At 35.5% G+C, this 21905-nt stretch overlaps 1 protein-coding gene across 4 annotated transcripts in view; it reads right to left on the bottom strand.

Annotated features, from left to right (window-relative positions):
- The window catches only part of LOC125664380 (uncharacterized), a 71526-nt gene that overhangs the window by 33601 nt on the left and 16020 nt on the right, over positions 1–21905 (bottom strand). For 3 of the 4 annotated variants that reach the window (XM_048897119.2, XM_048897120.2, XM_056151819.1), the window contains exons 5-10: positions 19076–19193; positions 18756–18877; positions 16708–16797; positions 15216–15302; positions 9603–9691; positions 7037–7256 (exon numbers count right to left, since the gene is read on the bottom strand). In XM_048897119.2, coding sequence (XP_048753076.2) covers positions 7037–7256; positions 9603–9691; positions 15216–15302; positions 16708–16797; positions 18756–18877; positions 19076–19193 — 726 coding nt within the window. Of the gene's footprint in view, positions 1–1246; positions 1393–7036; positions 7257–9602; positions 9692–15215; positions 15303–16707; positions 16798–18755; positions 18878–19075; positions 19194–21905 lie in introns of all 4 variants that reach the window. The other variant, XR_008799300.1, reaches the window with a different exon arrangement.

The following is a 21905-nucleotide window of genomic DNA, read 5'->3' as shown; positions in this document are numbered from 1 at the left end:
ATTTGACATAGATAAATTAAAAATCCCAAATATTAATAAGGCGTTCAATTTGGAATTAAAAAACAGATTTAAAGCACTTGAAAACAACCCTGATGATCAAGATAACATTCAAGGAAAGTGGGACACCATCAAAGAAACATATGTTGAAACAGCTGCAAAAACTTTGGGTTATAGAACAAAAAAGAATAAGGAATGGCTAACATCAGACACATGAGAAAGAATAAGTGAAAGGAACAAACTGAAACAAAAAATTATATACAAAGTCGACCAGATTACAAGAACAAATGCAAATTTCATATAGAGAAAAAGACAAAGAAGTGAAAAGAAGTGCAAGAAAAGACAGAAGAATGCACCTTGACAACCTTGCAAAAAGAGCAGAACATGCAGCTTCTCATGGAGAAATGAGCGTTGTGTATAAGATAACTAAACAGCTATGTGGTAAAAATACAACCCAACCAGCTCTTGTTAAGGACAAAGATGGCCACCCACTATCGACAGATCATGAACAGGCCAAAAGGTGGGTACAGTATTTTCAAGAGGTATTAAATTGCCCAGAACCTGATGAACCTACTACTCCTGTACCTGCTGAGGAAGACCTGGAAATAGACCTCGAACCACCGACATTGGAGGAAGTTAAAAATTCTATTAAAAATCTTAAAAATGGGAAATCACCTGGCATTGACAACTCCATGCTGAAATGCTGAATCAGATATTGTCACATCAGCAAACAAACTACTGAGCTTATTTGTATCCATCTGGGAAAACGAGACTATACCATCTGATTGGAATAAAGGACTTATCGTAAAACTAGCAAAAAAGGGAGACCTCCAAATGTGTGATAACTGGAGAGGAATAACATTGCTCTCAGTCCCCAGCAAGGTATTCTGCAAAATACTTCTCAGCAGAATAGATGAAGCTATTGATGATAAATTGAGAGAAGAACAAGCTGGGTTCAGAAGAGGAAGAGGCTGCATAGACCAGATTTTTGCCATTCGTAATATTATCGAACAATGTATTGAATGGAAAATGCCACTATACATCAACTATATTGACTTTAAGAAGGCATTTGACAGTGTGCATAGGGATACATTGTGGAAAATAGTTAGATCATATGGAATCCCAATGAAGATCTGTAACCTTATGCGAGCATTCTACGAAAACTTTGAATGCAGTGTCATATTAGAAAAGAACATCTCTGAGTCCTTTAGTGTCAAATCTGGAGTTAGACAAGGATGTATATTGTCACCTATCCTCTTCTTAATAGTCATTGATTGGATCCAAAGAAACAGCACAGCAGATAAGAAGAGAGGTATCCAGTGGACTATGTTCAGCAACCTAGAGGACCTAGACTTTGCAGACGACCTTGCAGAGGTCTCAGGGAACAAGACCCATCTACAAGAAAAAACAGATCAGCTGAACAAATTTGCCAAACAAACTGGTCTTAACATCAACACCAAAAAGACCAAGGTGATGGCAATAAATGCTCCAGTGGAACCTGTGGTTTTAAATGGAGAACCGCTAGAGGAGGTAGAGGACTTCACCTACCTAGGAAGCATACTTAGCAAGGACAACAGTGCCGGGAAAGACATAAAGGCAAGACTCAACAAAGCACGTGCAGCATACGCCCAACTCCAAACCATCTGGAAATCAAACAGCTACAGTCTGAGGACCAAAGTCCAACTTTATAACAGCAATGTGAAATCAGTCCTCCTGTACGGGTCTGAATGCTGGCGTGTTATAAGAAAAATTAAGGCCTTCCACAACAGCTGCCTTAGAAAAATAAACAGAATATTTTGGCCAAACAAAATCAGTAATAAAAACCTACACCAAAAGTGCAAAAGCAAGAACATCAGCACAGAGATAAAACAAAGAAGAATGAGATGGCTTGGTCACGTAATGAGAATGCCCCAGAACAGGATTCCCAAAGTAGCTCTACACTGGACACCACCTGGAAAGAGGAAAAGAGGCAGACCACGTACCACCTGGAGGAGAACCGTAACATCAGAACTAGAGGAAATGGGCTACTCATGGGGACAGGCACAGTATATTGCCAAGGACTTGTTGAAGCCTTATGTCCCACCGGGGACGAAGAGGACAAGTAAGTAAGTATCCGCAATGTTTAAAATGGCAAAGTGCATGTTCCGGTTATCAAGGTTTCGTGAAAAACATCCTACCAGTTCCATAAAGCATGATCAATGCAAGAAAGTCAACATCACTCGAGACATCATATCTATATGTCAAACCTAAGAATGCAATCCACCATTTTGGCACTTAAGATTTAAATACTAATTAACTTAATTTAAATAGTAATTAACTGAACTAAATTTGGATACTAATTAATTGAACATGCTATTGTGATTTTGTGGATGGTTTTTGTTACTGCATGAGTGCGTTTGAGAAATAAATTTCATTATTGAAATATATACCAGGGTTGACTGTGACACTTTACAACTGCACGCTTCATGAAGTGTATTAGCCAGTATGAAGCATACCCTCGTGTAGTGAAGCATTGCAGTTCATACCCTCATGTAGTGAAGCATTGCAGTTCATACCCTCAAGTAGTGAAGCATTGCAGTTCATACTCTTATGTATTTTCAAAAATGGAATTTCTTTCTTATATTTACATGTTATTTTCATTTCTACTGGAGAATTTGCAGCCGTTACTATAGTCATACTATATTTATAAAGATTCCTGCACACCTCATTCACATTAATGAGGAAACATCTAGCATCATTTCAATTAGTAAAGATATCAAAGGCAAAAACATCGGAATTGTAACTATCAAGATAAATCTGCAGAGTGTGCATTCGATTTTTTTAAATTATGCATCAAAGAAATAAATATTTCACATGGGGGGGGGGGGGGGGGGGGGTTATTTCATGAATTAAATGATCATGGAATGTTTGTAAAATGACACCCCCCCCTTCATAAAAAAACATTTCCATGTTTCAAGTATGCCATAGAGATCCACTGAGAATTTTCCCCACCCCATTAATTTGTACTATCAGGGTTGGAAATTTATACAGCCCGCCCAACCAACCGGACGTTCTATTACTCAAGCAAGTGCAGGGTTCGAAATTAACTTTTTCAAGCACTAGAGACTCTGACGAATTTGCTAAAATCTTAACCAATTCACAATTGATATGGATTTTCACTAGGGTGTACAGACTATATATGGTGCCATTGAGGGTTTACTAGTCTGACATGATTTTTACTAGTCTCAGACTTAAGGACGTAATTTCAGACCCTGAAGTGGGGACACGTTGGTCCCTCGGTTAGGCTCACTTGAACAGCCAGTGTACCACAATAAATGTTACAAATAAGCTTTATAAGTAATTTCATTTGAGTAAAATAATGAACATCAAAACAGAAAATCGGGACTGTAGTCATAATTTCATTGAGTTTCCAACCCTATTTTATGCAAATGTAGTGGTACCTTTCATCTTTGATCCCCAACCAAAAATCAATCGAATTATCTTACACTTGTTAATGCAAAGGTGTCCTTAAGACAAGGGAGCTGATGGATTTTCCCAGATAATTCAGATCTAATTCTCTAGCTGTTTTATTAATTAAATCTTTCAGGTGAGAGCACATGACTCCCTTTAACTTTCTCAATACAAATGACTCTCAATAACTAGGGACCACCAAAACATTTTGAGAGATCGAGACTTAAAGACTTATTAAAAGTTGGTTAAATTCTGCTATATACAGTATTTAAAATATTGCTTGGGTGACTCTACTCATTTCCTGTGTAAAATGTTGTTGAGCAATAGTTCCCATACTGACACATTGTAACAAAATCAGATTTTATAATACATGTAGCTGAAATTGACATTTCTCAAAATAATTTTCTTAGAATTCTCATCTTATTTTCACATCACAAATCTCAGTCTCGAAATTAATGTCCATGTTTCATACCTTATTCAGTGCAGGAATAGATCCCAAATTTTGACCTGCCCAAATTCAAATATTAGTTGGCCCAAAAAAGGAAGGATATTTCTTAAAATTTATCATGTAATTTGGATCAATATAAATAACCCAAGAACGATAAAGTGAAACAACAAGAGACAAAGACCTCCAGAGGACTACAAAGTGTAGTATAGGTCTAGTAAAACAGTATACAGTATTAAAAACATCGTTGCTATAGCCACGCTTACTGAGTCGGGAGACAATAGGCGTGGTTTGCGACAATGAACTAAAAAGAGGACAAAAGTCATAAGTCATTTTTCTCCCACATTTTGTGGAACAATGTCCATGGTACATGTAATTGCACATTCATTATAGCACCTCTTCATCTAAGCAGTCACACATTAAATGTTTAGAGGAGAGGGAAAATGTGAACAATACTATTTATTCTGTAAGTTGAATACCAATCACAAATGATGGCGGACTAGCGATTGTTTAAATTGTACACCAGAGAGTTGATCATATTTGGCAGGACTTAATCACTAAGCTAGAAATGTCTACCAAGGATTTTCCAAATTACAAAATAATAAACAATAGATTTTAAGATTTTATGTCAGATATATCACATTCCTAAATCAAATACTGACTTGCAATTCATATCTAGAGTTTTCACTCACCCAAACCGAGATTTCACTTGTCCCAGAAAACGGTTAATGTCGATCACTACAGTTCTAAAATTGCCTAATTAACACCTAGAGCGGCCTCGTAGAATATCACGACGGATAATTCCAATTCTCATGTGCCAAATATAATGACATATGTATAACGTGACCTAGATTTAGATATTGAAAGTCTGAGAGATCAAGTGTAAATTTGCTTTACACTTACATGTAGAGAAAAAAAATCGGAACATTGAAGACTTCACTTAGAGAAATCGAAAACTTTGAGAGATTGAAAACTTTGGGAAATCAAAAATTTTGAGAGATTGAAAACTTTGGGAGATCAAAAGTTTAATTAAACCATCAAGATTCGACTGTACATGTATCGCTGTTTACTTCAGCCCTGCAGTCAACTGACCAATTCCTAAATAAGGATTTCAAATGATGAAATCATGATATTGAATAGCTCTCAATCAATGGTAAATCCTTATATCTTCTAACATTGTGGGGAATATCAATGTATCATGTAACATTGTGGGGAATATCAATACTTCTTGTAACTTTGTGGGGAATATCAATACTTCTTGTAATATTGTGGGGACTTGTAACATTGTGGGGAATATCAATACTACTTGTAACTTTGTGGGGAATATCAATACTTCTTGTAACATTGTGGGGAATATCAATACTTCTTGTAACTTTGTGGGGAATATCAATACTTCTTGTAATATTGTGGGGACTTGTAACATTGTGGGGAATATCAATACTTCTTGTAACTTTGTGGGGAATATCAATACTTCTTGTAACATTGTGGGGAATATCAATACTTCTTGTAACATTGTGGGGAATATCAATACTTCTTGTAACATTGTGGGGAATATCAATACTTCTTGTAATATTGTGGGGACTTGTAACATTGTGGGGAATATCAATACTCTTGTAACATTGTGGGGAATATCAATACTTCTTGTAACATTGTGGGGAATATCAATACTTCTTGTAACATTGTGGGGAATATCAATGTATCATGTAACGGGTCCACTGATCAGTCTCAATCATTTCATATAAAGCAATTGTTTTCTATTAACAGTACATAATTAAAGCAAATCACATATATTCTGCCAGTATTTCTCATATTCAGTATATTTACAGCTTTTTAGCAACAGAGATTTTTCTATATAGAATCTATCAATAATATGTTTTTTGACAGCACAACCAGGCAAAATTCTTCCCCTTACCCCCCCCCCCCCTCTCTCTCTCTCTCTCTCTGTCTCTGAAATGAAATACCTTTCACATTATATATACATATGCACTCCTAAATATACACATATGTTTGTACTTGCTTGAAATATGTATATACTATATTATCATGTGTTGTTAATATGTAAATGTTTATTTATACTGTGAAAGCAAAAAAATAAATGAATTACAAAAAAAAATTATATAATATCATGTAACATTGTGGGGAATATCAATATATCTTGTAAGTACATTGTGGGGAATATCAATACTTCTTGTAACTTTGTGGGGACTTGTAACATTGTGGGGAATATCAATATATCTTGTAAGTACATTGTGGGGAATATCGACACATCTTGTAACATTGTGGGGACTTGTAACATTGTGGGGAATATCAATATATCTTGTAAGTACATTATGGGGAATATCAACACATCTTGTAACTTTGTGGACTTGTAACATTGTGGGGAATATCAATATATCTTGTAAGTACATTGTGGGGAATATCAACACATCTTGTAACTTTGTGGGGACTTGTAACATTGTGGGGAATATCAATATATCTACTAACATTGTGGGAATACCAGTACATCATGTAACATTGTGGGGAGTTATAAATACTGCCCCAAAACCAAAACTTTGTCACAGTCCACTTTGACCATGCTAATGAATATAAATTTTCTTTCTCCTCAAAAACCTTTAAAAAGTTTGTACTGAAGATCCCTATTAAAAACTAACATTCAGAAACCAATTCTGACAAAGTTTGACCTTTCCCTTAAGTCAAAACTGGAGACTCTATCCTACTAAAAATTCTGATAACTATTTGATTGATTGATTGTATCTTGCTCAATGTCTCACTCGAGAATTTTTCACTCATATGGAGACGTCACCAAGACCGGTGAAGGGCTTCAAATTTAGGCCAATGCTCGGTGCTTACGGCCATTGAGCAGTGAGGGTTCTTTAGAGTGCCACACCTATTGTGACACGGGACATCTGTTTTTAAGGTAATCTCCGAGGAACCGTGACATTCACACCTGATGCCAAGCGTTTGACGATGGAACTGTCACTACCTGTTTTAATGACTTAGGTCTGTCGCGGTCGGTATTCGAACCCCGGCCTTCCGCATGCGGGATAACTATTTGACAAAGTTGCTATATTACTTATGTAGTGATCTGAACATTTGACCCTCAAAGTAGACATGTAATCTTCCTGTTTTCCTGAGCAAGAATACCTGATTTCCAAGTGAGTGCCTTCACATTCGGTCCATCGTCACCATAGTAGATAACATCATTCTTTACGGTCATTCCCCGGATCCCACGACTGCAAAGAGCAGAGCCATCTGTTGACCTGATATTGTCAGACTCGAAAATGCAGTGGAAACATTTGTCCCTAATCTCGTACACTTTGATATACCCATCCCCGGAGGAGGCGTAGACACACAGCCCATCAACCTGTTTTAACATGTAAGTGTTAATTATTGTCAAGCCTTCAATATCAAATCTTTAACATCTGGACACTGTTGAAACAAGTACGTGTTAATTATTGACATGCCTGTAATTCTTCAATATCTGAAATTGCTTTGTCATGCCTTCTCATACCTGCCTACAGGTAATTAACGGTTATTAACAGGTCTATGACAGATCAACAAATGACAGGTCACCGAACGACAACTCAAAGAAAGACAAGTGACCGACAGACAAACAACATTTTAATCAAACATGACCAACAGAAAATTGTGTGTACAGTTTTATTTTTCTTTGCATAAATCACCATTTCATCAATCACGTTTGATACGTAAAGTTATGTGCGAGTCCCTCGAGATAAGAAAGAAAGGAGTCTTTAGTCCTTTCTCCACATTCTGAAACAATTTTTAAAATTCTACCATTTCTTTTAACATCTTTCTTTTTTAGGACATCACAAGCTACACGCATTACTGCCGATCTTTTAATCATTTCGGACTGAGCTTGGCAATGCTCTGATTTGAGGGAGGCAATAATTTTTTTTAAATTACTTTAATTAATTGTACATGTCACATAACACATCAGAGATAAACACGTAAAAATCATTGTCGGTGAAATGTCCATTAAGTAAAATTTTACGTGTCAGAGAATTTCACTTTTGTCAGCGAGCTTATCCGGGACCGGATATTAACAACTTATCCAACATGAGATCCATGGGTCATACCACTCACCTGAGTAACTCTGGCCCTACAGTTCAGCTTTTGTCACTCTTAAAAGATGAGCATTGACAAGCCTTTAACTTTAAATCTTAAAAATTGCTTTGTCATGCTCTATTCATGGTAAATAGAACTGACTTGTATCAAGAAAGGAAATCCAATCTGACACTTCCACTTCCCCAAACTAAAGTCTCAAATTTACTGTCAAGCTAGCACTACTTCCAAAATGCTGTTTGACCTAAGACATACTAACCTCCCGCCCCCCTCACAAACAGGATCCAATATTAGAAAGACTAACCTCTGCCCCCCTCACAAACAGGATCCAATATTAGAAAGACTAACCCCCCCCCCCCTTACAAACAGGATCCACTATTAGAAAGTCTAACCCCCACCCCCCTAAGAAACAGGATCCACTATTAAGATGTACCAGAAATAATAATGTGAAGATTGGTCATTACATGGACTGTACAGAACTAATAATGTGAAGATTGGTCATCACATGGACTGTACAGAACTAATAATGTGAAGACTGGTCATTACACAGACTACAGAACTAATAATGTGAAGATTGGTCATCACATGGACTGTACAGAACTAATTATGTGAAGATTGGTCATTACATGGACTGTACAGAACTAATAATGTGAAGATTGGTCATTACATGGACTGTACAGAACTAATTATGTGAAGATTGGTCATTACATGGACTACAGAACTAATAATGTGAAGATTAGTCATTACATGGACTGTACAGAACTAATAATGTGAAGACTGGTCATTACATGGACTGTACAGAACTAATTATGTGAAGATTGGTCATTACATGGACTACAGAACTAATAATGTGAAGATTGGTCATTACATGGACTGTACAGAACTAATTATGTGAAGATTAGTCATTATATGGACTGTACAGAACTAATTATGGGAAGATTGGTCATTACATGGACTACAGAACTAATAATGTGAAGATTGGTCATTACATGGACTACAGAACTAATAATGTGAAGATTGGTCATCACATGGACTGTACAGAACTAATAATGTGAAGATTGGTCATTATATGGACTGTACAGAACTAATAATGTGAAGATTGGTCATTATATGGACTACAGAACTAATTATGTGAAGATTGGTCATTACATGGACTACAGAACTAATTATGTGAAGATTGGTCATTATATGGACTGTACAGAACTAATAATGTGAAGACTGGTCATTATATGGACTACAGAACTAATAATGTGAAGATTGGTCATTATATGGACTACGGATCTAATTATGTGGAGACTGGTCATTATATGGACTACAGAACTAATAATGTGAAGACTGGTCATTACATGGACTACAGAACTAATTATGTGAAGATTGGTCATTATATGGACTGTACAGAACTAATAATGTGAAGATTGGTCATTACATGGACTACAGAACTAATAATGTGAAGATTGGTCATCACATGGACTACAGAACTAATAATGTGAAGATTAGTCATTACATGGACTGTACAGAACTAATTATGTGAAGACTGGTCATTACATGGACTACGGATCTAATTATGTGAAGATTGGTCATTATATGGACTGTACAGAACTAATTATGTGAAGATATGGTGCATTACCTCCACACCCGACACGCTGTCTTCAAAAGCATGCAAGCTCTGCACACTCTTGCCACTTTGTAAATCCCACATTTCCAGTTTTCCTCCATCTGCCAAAAAAAAAAAAAAACATTATACAGAAGAATTCAAAGCAATGTGTCTGCAAATCATATGCCATATTAATATTAATATTTGTTTGCCCTCCCCCTTCTTTCTATGAAATTTACCTGCCTTCCTTGTGGTGATGCTTTCAGAAAAAAGTAAAACGAATTCTTAAATCTACACATGCCTTAACCACGACAGTTTATATAATCTCTTGTAAACAAAAGTAGACAGTAAAAAATGTGTCATTGGGTCAGAGGAAGGAAGACCCCTCAATGCACTTCATGTAAAAGACAAGTTTTCCTGTCTGGCAAAATACAACATGTACTAACAGTAATGGGGTCAATTACATTGAAATGTAATTATATACTTTCAACTACTTTGATGATTTTGTCAATTACCTGCCATTACAATTACAACCATTTAACCAGTGTAATTAATTAATTACTCTAAATTACTTTGCAGACCATAATCAATTACATTTCAGTTACTAAAGTTTATTTAAAAAATCTTGAAGTGATTTATTTCTGTTAGATCTTATCATGATTTATAGATTTATGTCTCAGTATGTATGTATACAGTATCGAGACTTGTCAAGTATTTATTTCTGTCAGATATTTTCATGATTTATAGATTTACATCTCACTTAGTATACAGTATCGAGACTGGTCAAGTATTTATTTCTGTTAGATCTTGCCATGATTTATTCACCAATAAATTGTAAACTTTCATTTCAAATATTTCCTTATACCGTGTCAGTGGAATTTTTGGCAATTTAAGACACAAATTTAGCGATTTTTCCATGAAATTTAGCAATTTATTTTTAACTACTTTATAATTCCAGGAAAGATAAGTTACCTGAGCTTGTTATAAGAATGATTACCTGAGCCTGTTATAAGAATGATTACCTGAGCTTGTTATAAGAATGATTACCCGAGTCTGTTATAAGAATGATTACCTGAGTCTGTTATAAGAATGATTACCTGAGCCTGTTATAAGAATAATTACCTGAGTCTGTTATAAGAATGGTTACCTGAGTCTGTTATAAGAATGATTACCTGAGCCTGTTATAAGAATGATTACCTGAGCCTGTTATAAGAATAATTACCTGAGTCTGTTATAAGAATGATTACCTGAGTCTGTTATAAGAATGATTACCTAAGACTGTTATAAGAATGGTTACCTGAGCCTGTTATAATAATGAATACCTGAGCCTGTTATAAGGATGATTACCTGAGTCTGTTATAAGAATGGTTACCTGAGTCTGTTATAAGAATGATTACCTGAGCCTGTTATAAGAATAATTACCCGAGTCTGTTATAAGAATGATTACCTGAGTCTGTTATAAGAATGATTACCTAAGACTGTTATAAGAATGGTTACCTGAGCCTGTTATAATAATGAATACCTGAGCCTGTTATAAGAATGAATACCTGAGTCTGTTATAAGAATGGTTACCTGAGTCTGTTATAAGAATGGTTACCTGAGTCTGTTATAAGAATTATTACCTGGGCATGTTATAAGAATGGTTATCTGAGACAGTTATAAGAATGGTTACCCGAGCCTGTTATAAGAATTACTACCTGAGCCTGTTATAAGAATGGTTACCTGAGCCTGTTATAGGCCGATTCAAAAACATGAGTTATCTTTCCTTGATCCAGAACGTAGTGCACTTCCGTAACAGTAGTTTAAGACTTTCGGGTAGTATATTTGAGAAGCGTCATCATCAACAGTGCAGAAGGTCGCAAAGATATTGCTGTATTAATTTTACAGCAATCACGCCAACAAATATGTTAACATAAATTAAAAAAATCAATATATGCACCCAGGGGTGCATGAGCCGAGTTGCATGGAATACATTGTAAAGTCAGGAATGATGTGGCATATTTATAATTGTGAAGAACTAATTTCAGTTTTAAACTTTTTGAGTTACTGTCCAGAAACCATATTTGTCTGAAGTTTTCAATCTATTTTCGGACACTGTGACCTTGACCTTTGACCTTTTTTTCCTCCAAAATCAATAGAGGCCTTGCTTTGTTGGTATCCAACAATATATACAAGTTTCATTTGATTCAAATTAAAAAAATTTGAGTTATCCTCCTGAAACCAAATTTTTTTTGGAATTTTAAATCCATTTTCGATCACTGTGACCTTGACCTTTGACCTTTTCTCTCCAAAATCAATAGGGGTCTTCCAAACCTGGTACATAACAATATCTTTATGTATCATTTGATTCGGATTTAAACTTTCTGAGTTATCATCCGGAAACCAAATATTTCTGAAATTTTCATTCTATATTCGGTCATTGTGACCTTTGACCATTTTTCTCCAAAATTAATAGGGGTCTTCCTTACCTGGTACCCAATAATATATCGAAGTTTTATTTGATTCCAATTTAATCTTTCTGAGTTATCATCTGGAAACCAAATTTTTCATTCTATTTTCGGTCACTGTGACCTTGATCTTTGACAATTTTTCTCCAAAATCAATATTGGTCTTCCTCACTTGGTACCCAACTATATATCAAAGTTTCATTTGATTTGATAGTAAACTTTTCGAGTTATCATCCGAAAACCAATTGTTGACGTCCAACCGCCCGCCCGCATCACCAAACCAATAGCCGAGTTCAACTTTGTTGCAACTCGGCTAAAAATCACAATGCATAGGTTTCCTTCATACACGTAAAAATAACCAACTTTGAATGTTCTATCGTTAAAGTGAGGTAATTTCCTTCGGAGGGCCTGTCCCGAGACACAGTTCGATTATTCTAACAACCCCCTTCCAGGATTTCACGTGTTTTATGACTAAAATTAGTATGTATCATATATTGCATGAATTTCCTCAGAATCTTTACTCTGGATCTCAAAGTTACTGAACTTAGAACCCTGTGTTTTAACACAGCCAGATTTATAATAAAATATCAGAAGTTGCTTGTTCAGTATCAAGGTAGTACATTCAGCGATTAAAGTTCTAAAATTTATCCCAGCCTGTACTTGTAAATGAGAGGCTAATGACACATTTCCAGCTGACTACTCACAAATACAGTTTCAAATACAAGTATAACCATAAAGAAATTCATCGTCACAGTCAAACCATCTTTAGACTGACATTTACACATGCAATGTTTTGAAAATAAAGTAACTATAATTGAACCCCTAAGTTTATAGTAATACATTAAATAAGTCGGCAAAAGTATGTACCTGTAAATACAGCAATTTTGGGTAAAATATTTGAAGATTTACTCACATTAGTTTGTAAATTTGTGGCGAAAGGTGGGGGGTCACTCTAAATCTGTCATTGCAATTCCTGTTAAACTAGGCCTAGATATGACACGATACATGCCTAAATAATTAAACATCTCAAGGGGACTAAACTGAATAAAAGAGGGAAGATACAGAGACGTCAAAAGCATTCTATTGGGGGTTCAAACTTACCTATCCCCCAAAGAGTACACGAGAGTGGCAACCCCCCCCCCCCAGACCACACCTATGAAAAATAATTTACATTAATTGAGCAATATTTGACAAATGAAAATTTATTTTGATATAATTACCTATTCTACTGCATTTTAAATATAGCAGTTGAGATAAACAATTCCAGCTGCATGCTGCACATGAACAAATGATATGCACACAGATTGGACACGTCCAGTTACTTTGGAGAGTATTACCCAAACATTGTAATCTGGTTTATTTTTGAAAGAGTTGGTTGGTAGTGATGAAGTAATCTTAGCCCTATTTTTTTTTGGAAGGGGGGGGGATACAATGATATGCAAGATCCATACACGTGTCGATCCTCATAAGAACCAAGCTTTGAGCTGATGAGATGCCATCATCCTTTGAGAATCAGTTGTTCTGTTCTGATTTTGTACAAAATAATCATGGCAGTCGTTATCGGAGACATTTGTAAATAAGTGAATGTCTGATTCTGAGTTTAAAAATTATCCCCCCCCCCCCCCCCCTCGAAAAATCACACCCCTGACTCGATCAAGAAATTCTTTTTTGTTTCCATTAACATTTTCTTACCCTCTCGTAGAAATGATTTCAACTGTTTTTGATTTTCAACAGCATCAGGGTTCGAAATTACCTTATGTCCGTAAGTCTGAGACTAGTAAAATACATGTCGGACTAGTAAACTCTCTAGTGAAAATCTGGAAATCAATCTTAAATTGGTTAAGATTTTAGTAAGATCCTGACCTTCTTAACTCATGGAGAAGGTTCGAGACCGCCGTTCTTCGAACAAGCACAAATTCCGGCCAATTCCGAATGCCGAGCACACATCACAAGAACGAGTTCAAGGTGCAAGAATTGCAAGCAGTGTGGTCTAAGAACATGCACGTTTGTGCGCACATGTTCTCATCATTCGCGACTCTAAAACAGGAGTTCGTAACACTATAGTTCATGGCGTGGTCAATCGAGTGAATTTTATTGACTTTATTGATAAAATTTCAATCTCCTGTGACTCTAAGAACTGAGCACGAAAACAACGGGAACGTCGATCTCAAACACACTTTTGGACGTTTATGATTGGATTAACTTGGAGGTTACGTAACTGTATGCTTCTGAAGATCTTGAATGCGAAATCAAGTATGGTGGTCTTTTTCTTCTGTAGGTGTCAGAAACTGAATTGCTTGCAACTGTGATGTGTTTGGTTTGATTAAATACTATTGAATAAATGAAGATCATTTAATATGATATACTGGACGGACTAGTGAAATGCATTGCGGACTAGTGAACATCAATAGTGACTAGTCCGTACGGACTAGTGCTTGAAAAAGTTAATTTCGAACCCTGAGCATCCATACTGAACATAACACTTATTATATTATGCAGTTTGATTGTGTTACTACCCGAAAGTTGTCCTATTCACATTAAATGTTAGAATACAAAGAGAGATAACTCACGTTTTTGGACAGGCCTATATGAATGATTACCCGAGTCTGTCATAACAAAGGTTACCTGAGCTTGTTATAAGAATGATTACCTGAGCCTGTTATAAGAATGATTACCTGAGCCTGTTATAAGAATGATTACCTGAGCCTGTTATAACAATGGTTACCTGAGCCTGTTATAAGAATGATTACCTGAGCCTGTTATAAGAATGATTACCTAGCCTGTTATAACAATGGTTACCTGAGCCTGTTATAAGAATTATTACCTGAGCCTGTTATAACAATGATTACCTGAGATTGTTATAAGAATGATTACCTGAGCTTGTTATAAGAATAATTACCTGAGCCTGCTATAAGAATGATTACCTGAGTCTGTTATAAGAATGATTACCTGAGCCTGTTATAAGAATGATTACCTGAGCCTGTTATAAGAATGATTACTTGAGCCTGTTATAACAATGGTTACCTGAGTCTGTTATAAGAATGATTACCTGAGCCTGTTATAAGAATGATTACCTGGGCATGTTATAAGAATGATTACCTGGGCATGTTATAAGAATGATTACCTGAGACAGTTATAAGAATGGTTACCTGAGCCTGTTATAACAATGATTACCTGAACCTATTATAACAATGATTACCTGAGCCTGTTATGAAGACTTCAGCCACAGGATGGTAAGCAACTCTGGTCACAGGACTAAATGTGTAGGTGGATCGCAAAATCTTTCCTACAAGAAAATACATGTCATATCTTGATGTAATATATTTTAGAAATGGACTTAACAGGTTTAAATTTCATTATTGGAGTATCACTATAATTATATTACATTGTAAAATAAATCAAAAAATTACTAAAATTGCTTTGTAAAAGTTTTTAAAAAATTCATTAACATGTAGGTTACACCATATTCATCCTATGTAGTGTGAAGGGGCTAAGAAAATTGGAAATGGTGGGCGAGATGTGAGACATGCATAAAAAGGAATCATATATCAAAGTCAGAGAATTGCTGTATCAAAATTTCACAAAAACTGGCTAAAACGATATAATAGTATTTATAATAATTTCATGAAACTGTTTCTTTACAAAACCATTAAAAATATCTGTAAAAAAAAAAAATCAAAGAAAATCCATTGCAAAATGAACTTGATCAAGGATATAAAAAAAAAACAGAGTTATTGCCCTTGGACTCAATATTTTGAAACATATTTATTATTTACATGTATATATAACTTAGACTTTTTAAATATTTCATCTTGAACAAGATTTTTTTTTTATAATAACCATTGGAAAAGACTCCAACAAAATTAATGGTAAGATCACACATGAATTTAAATAAATCATTGATTTTGTGAAATTTTATGACATCACAGGAGGATGAAACTACTTTAAATAGATAAATTGTAAATGAGTTGTTGTTATACTTTTCTTTATGATGATATATTCCACTTGGGTCTTATTCATCAATTCAATATTTCACATCATCAAAACAACATAGTAAATTACACATAGGTATAGTAGCTAATAGCTATTACCAGTATAAGCCAAGTTCTGCTGTATTCAGTTGGGGGGCTGGGTTCTGAGATTTCAAAAAAGTTCCCGTCTGGGAGGGGGGGGGGGGACGCTTTTAGGGGTAGGGGTACTCAATATAATGAATATGGTAGTCTATGTAAATTCAGGAACTTTCTTCGCTATGCATATTTCAGAATACACACAGTATTGCTGATCTGATCTGAAACACATACTTGTAGAAATGCAACACAGCTTAAAGTGGCAGTCTATGAACGTTGATCTCAAACACAAACCTATCACAGCTTAAAGTGACAGTCTATGAACGCCGATCTCAAACACAAACCTGTAGAACTACACCACAGCTTAAAGTGGCAGTCTATGAACGCCGATCTCAAACACAAACCTGTAGAGCTACACCACTGCTTAAAGTGACAGTCTATGAATGCCGATCTCAAACACAAACCTGTCATAGCTTAAAGTGACAGTCTATGAATGCCGATCTCAAACACAAACCTGTCATAGCTTAAAGTGACAGTCTATGAATGCCAATCTCAAACACAAACCTGTAGAACTACACCACAGTTTAAAGTGACAGTCTATGAACGCAAATCTCAAACACAAACCTGTAGAGCTACACCACAGCTTAAAGTGACAGTCGGTGGACCCACTGAGGATCAATCTGCCCTCTGTCAGGGGAATTCTCATGGCTTCACCTGTTGTCAGAACAATAAACTCACATCAACAGTTTTAAAAACAGAACAATAAACTCACATCAACAGTTTTAAAAATATATCCAAAGTGTGCATCCTTATTAATGATGAACAATGAAAATTTTACAATCATTAATTATAAAAGGCCAAATAAAAAGTATATGATTGGGTCCCTCAATCGACCTGAATTTTCCACTGTTGACCTATCATTATTCTTTATGACTTTCAAGATATTCCCCATGTTCTCTATCTCGTATTCCATTACGAGATATTTTCTCCATTATGGTGGCCTCCGACAATAGCCTGACCTGTAGTGTTTGACAAAAATGTCAAAGCCCCTATGAACAATTCTATGCCATTTACGGAGATTTTTTATTTTCTATAAATATCACAAGTGTTGTATAGAGTTTTCATCCAATCAAACAAAATGAGGTAACTCCTGTGCTGAAAGTCAGAGAGGTCTCCAATAACAAGACTCAATAAATGATATTATATAGCTAATAAATAGTCTAAAATAAAATCTGAGTAAAATCTAGAGAATGTTAGTGTTCAATAACCTGAGACTTTATTGAACGCTAACTTTGCATTGCGTAAATTGTATACGCCCGAAACATTCCGAGTATGAGCGTTCAATATTGACGTTACCGTAACGACGTAAACAAGCCAAAATGGCAGACGACGGTCCTCCGAATCTGACAGAGCTGGTATTTGATATTTATTTAAGCTAAATGTTTTACTGTACATAAATTATGATGTCCCCATTTACAAAATCAGTTTGCTTCATGCATTAATGACGGGTTAAATATTGAACAGTTAAGAAATGCATGCTGTTATTGCACACGGCCAATATTGATGAATTCTCGTCTATTTTGGAGTAGTTTGAGTAAAAAGGGATATAATTTAACAACTAAATACTTTAGCTATATAATAAAAGGGTTATTGAACTTATATAGGTGAATATTGACACTCATTGGCTGTGAAAATGCACTCACAAGCTCGTGCATTTTTGCAGCCAACTCATGCCAATATTCACCAATATAAGTTCAATAACTTATAATAATAAATTGAACAATTTCATGCTGGGATCTATTTTCTGGGGACAGATATTGAAGAGTTTCAATGTGGAATCATCAATGTTCGTGGGGTATTGATGTTTGTGAATTTCGTGGGTCACTCTTACTCACAAATTTACGTGTCCTCGAACATTTTTTTAAACCAAGTAGAGTTATCTTTCTTAGTGACATTGTATTGCTTAACCACAAAATTACGTTCCCAAAAACCAGCAAAATTTTGCTTACCCACGAACATTGGCCTCCACGAATTACAATGATTCTACAGTATATTCATCTAACATAATTCTTTCAGACCTCGTGATTTTCAAAACTCTGTCAACGAAGGTTTGAGGATCTAGTATATTCTTAAAATTCTAATCAATAATGAAAATAATTTTATTGATCATGAAAATAGCACAACTGATTGATTTTTCATTAAAATTCATCATTGTTCTGCTAATTTTGAATTCTACTAAAAACTATTTGTTTCTTACAACACACATAAAGCTTATTTTTAAAACAAAACCAAAAAACAAATTGTTTCTTACAACACACATAAAGCTTATTTTTAAAAAAAACAACAAAAAAAACAAATTGTGACTTACAAATTAGATTTGTTCTGCCTGGTACAATTTAAGCCATACACTACTTTCTAAAACATTCAGTTGGATCTCTAAAACAAATGAACTAATAAAAACTTACAAACTTTGTGTTGGAGTGTTCAGGTGAGGAAATAAAAACTTACAAACTTTGTTGGAGTGTTCAGGTGAGGAAATAAAAACTTACAAACTTTGTTGGAGTGTTCAGGTGAGGAAATAAAAACTTACAGACTTTGTTGGAGTGTTCAGGTGAGGAAATAAAAACTTACAAACTTTGTTGGAGTGTTCAGGTGAGGAAATAAAAACTTACAAACTTTGTTGGAGTGTTCAGGTGAGAGCAGAACAACTGAGTTGACGGAGCTTGTGTGTCCCCCAAAACTTCGCATCTCTCTCAGTCCCTCCAAATCCCACATCTTTATTGTTGTGTCTCGACTATCAAAGACAAACAGCTAATTAGGTAATGATAGAGAGAGAGAGAGAGAGAGAGAGAGAGAGAGAGAGAGAGAGAGAGAGACAGAAAGAGAGACACACACACAGAGAGAGAGAGAGAGAGAGAGAGAGAGAGAGAGAGCGCGAGCTAGTCATTTCAATACAGCCTCTATCTACATTATATTCCTGAGTTAAAAATACCTTGCTGTCACCAGAGTGGTCCCCTGTGTGTCAGTGTCTGTAATTAGGTCATTGTGGCCCTCTAATTCTGACACATAAAACACGCTGTCTCTCCAGCCACTCCAGGGTTGTGTTTCTTCTATAATAAAGAAAGTTCTAAACATTAAAATAAATAATTAATGTCATGAACATTTTGGGACATTTACCAGCATATGCATTATTTGTTTTATTCAAGAAAGTTCAACACAAGTTTTTCTCAATGACACATTGTAGTGCACATAATATCCAATGTTAATTTTTGTTATTAAATTACACAAAAATAAAGTGCACCGCCATGGCTCACGATACACCCGTCAGATGTTTATTCATCATAAACAGATAAAAGTGCACGACACAAAATCATGTCCACCTTATTGGTGCAAAGATTGCACCAATATCTTTGCTTTTACGTCAGAGGAAAAATCAAGATTATTCCTTGTAACATGTCTATTGCATATTGCAACTGACTTGTCAATATACATGAATCTCTTGAATTGTTCAAATAACTACAATATTCCAAAACACATTTTCATTTTAAAACATATATTTAGATTATTTCTTTCACATGGTATGCATTACAGGTGAGTCTCGATGGCCTGAACTTCGACCTCTCGAAGTTGAACTTCAATCTCTCGAAGTTCTCAGTCTCTTGAAGTGAAATCATGGTCCCGATTTTTCTCTCTATATAACAAAGCAAATTTACTATCAATCTCTCAAGTGTTCGTTCTCTTGATCTCTTGAAGTGAAGTTGGGTCCCGTTAAACACATTTCATTGTTTTTCACTCTCGATAATAATTTCCGCTTGGGCCTTACCTGGATTTTGTTGAATGCAGGGGGGTTGTGGGGTGGGGGGTGGGTGGGGTGTTTAAATAGTTGGAACATTGCCGGTGCTTCTTTGTGGAGGTGACACACTTGAGTACATAATTGGCTAAATGGTCAGTTTACACCTTGCACTGGGGTTTTGTGTCATGATGACTAGAATTATATATAATCTGAATATGAATAAAATCTATAATTTGTTTTGATGTGACAACGAGAGAGTAAGTTTTATACATTAATTTAGAGATCTACACACTGTTAAATTTCTTGAGTTTGTTCTTTGTGTAAAGTTACTCTAAAACATCGTTTTACTCATTTGTTAGAATTTTTGCTTTGTGTAAAGCAACATAACACTGTGCTCTGTTTAGTTTGTGATTGTAAAGCGTCATCGGAACTTGGTTTTGTATGCCTATCAAAGCGTGATTAAAGAACAAATAAATACATAAACTTTGAAATGTTTTTATTAATGCAAAATAAGGTGATCTTGTTGGTAAACATTTCCGGTTACTGTAAAATCTTAACCATACCGGCGGACCTTCAATTTCCAAATTTTGATCTCTCGAACTCTCGATTTCTTGAAAGTTTTATCAAGGTCCCTTGAACTTCGAGTTATCAAGTCACCTGTACTTATTTTGGGTTGTACAAAGATTATACTCATTAATTAATCTTTAACTCAACAGATGTAATTTAGCTCAAGATTATTAAAATGATCTTTGAATCCCCAGCTGACCATGGCTTACTCCCAAAGGATTAATGGAATCTAATTGGACAGAGAGATTAAACTGATAATTCCTCTATCTGTTCTGTGATGTGCTTGTTAAGCCTTTGCAAATTTTGTAGTACAGTACTGCATATACTTATATTTTTAATGTTAGAAACAAAATAAGTATTCATATTAATTGTTAAGTAGCTACAGTTTATGAAGAAATGTGTATTTCTTGATGTAATGATTACTGAACGGTGTTACTGAATACTCTCTAACATATGTAGGGATTACCTCCCTTATAACACTGTTTGTTTTTTAAATACTTACCATTTTTAAAGTTTTAATGACCAGGCAACGAAATTAAGGGGAAATACTCGCTAAATGCAAGTTAAAAATTGAAAGTGCGAGTGAAAATTCACAAGTGATCACAATTTTTTGAGTGTGAAAAAAAAGGATCTTTTTTCCGGATTTCCTCGGTTTATTGGCTATACTTTGAAGTTTACAATAATTTTGTCTTGTGCATAGAAACGCTATACAGAATGATTATAAAATTATTGAAAAAGTAAACGTGGAATTAATAACTAAGGCCAAGGTCATCTCAATCAGTACTTTAAGCATACTTCAGGCTTCTCAGAGATCTTGTCCGTGTTTACTCAACACATGGAAGTGTTAGTGTCACCGCTTCAGGCGGTATCCTGCTGTAGTCTATAGTCAAACGCTTCGAGTTTGCAGTTTTTATTTTCAACTAGAATTATGCAGACGAAATTTCCAAAAGTTTTCAATATTTATAGTTTGAATTGGTGCTAACAGTCTTCAAGATTGCAAACCACGTGATGTTGTAAATAGGTGGTAGATCTCTGGACAGCGACGTGATGTTGTAAATAGGTGGTAGATCTCTGGACAGCGACGTGATGTTGTAAATAGGTGGTAGATCTCTGGAGGTGGTAGATCTCTGGACAGCGACGTGATGTTGTAAATAGGTGGTAGATCTCTGGACAGCGGCGTGATGTTGTAAATAGGTGGTAGATCTCTGGACAGCGACGTGATGTTGTAAATAGGTGGTAGATCTCTGGACAGCGACGTGATGTTGTAAATAGGTGGTAGATCTCTGGACAGCGGCGTGATGTTGTAAATAGGTGGTAGATCTCTGGACAGCGACGTGATGTTGTAAATAGGTGGTAGATCTCTGGACAGCGACGTGATGTTGTAAATAGGTGGTAGATCTCTGGAGGTGGTAGATCTCTGGACAGCGACGTGATGTTGTAAATAGGTGGTAGATCTCTGGAG

This window comes from Ostrea edulis, chromosome 1 (assembly GCF_947568905.1).
Source record: "Ostrea edulis chromosome 1, xbOstEdul1.1, whole genome shotgun sequence".
NCBI classification, from domain to species: domain Eukaryota; kingdom Metazoa; phylum Mollusca; class Bivalvia; order Ostreida; family Ostreidae; genus Ostrea; species Ostrea edulis.
The sequence above is the reverse complement of the archived record's forward strand: the minus strand, read 5'-3'. Positions and strand labels throughout refer to the sequence as shown.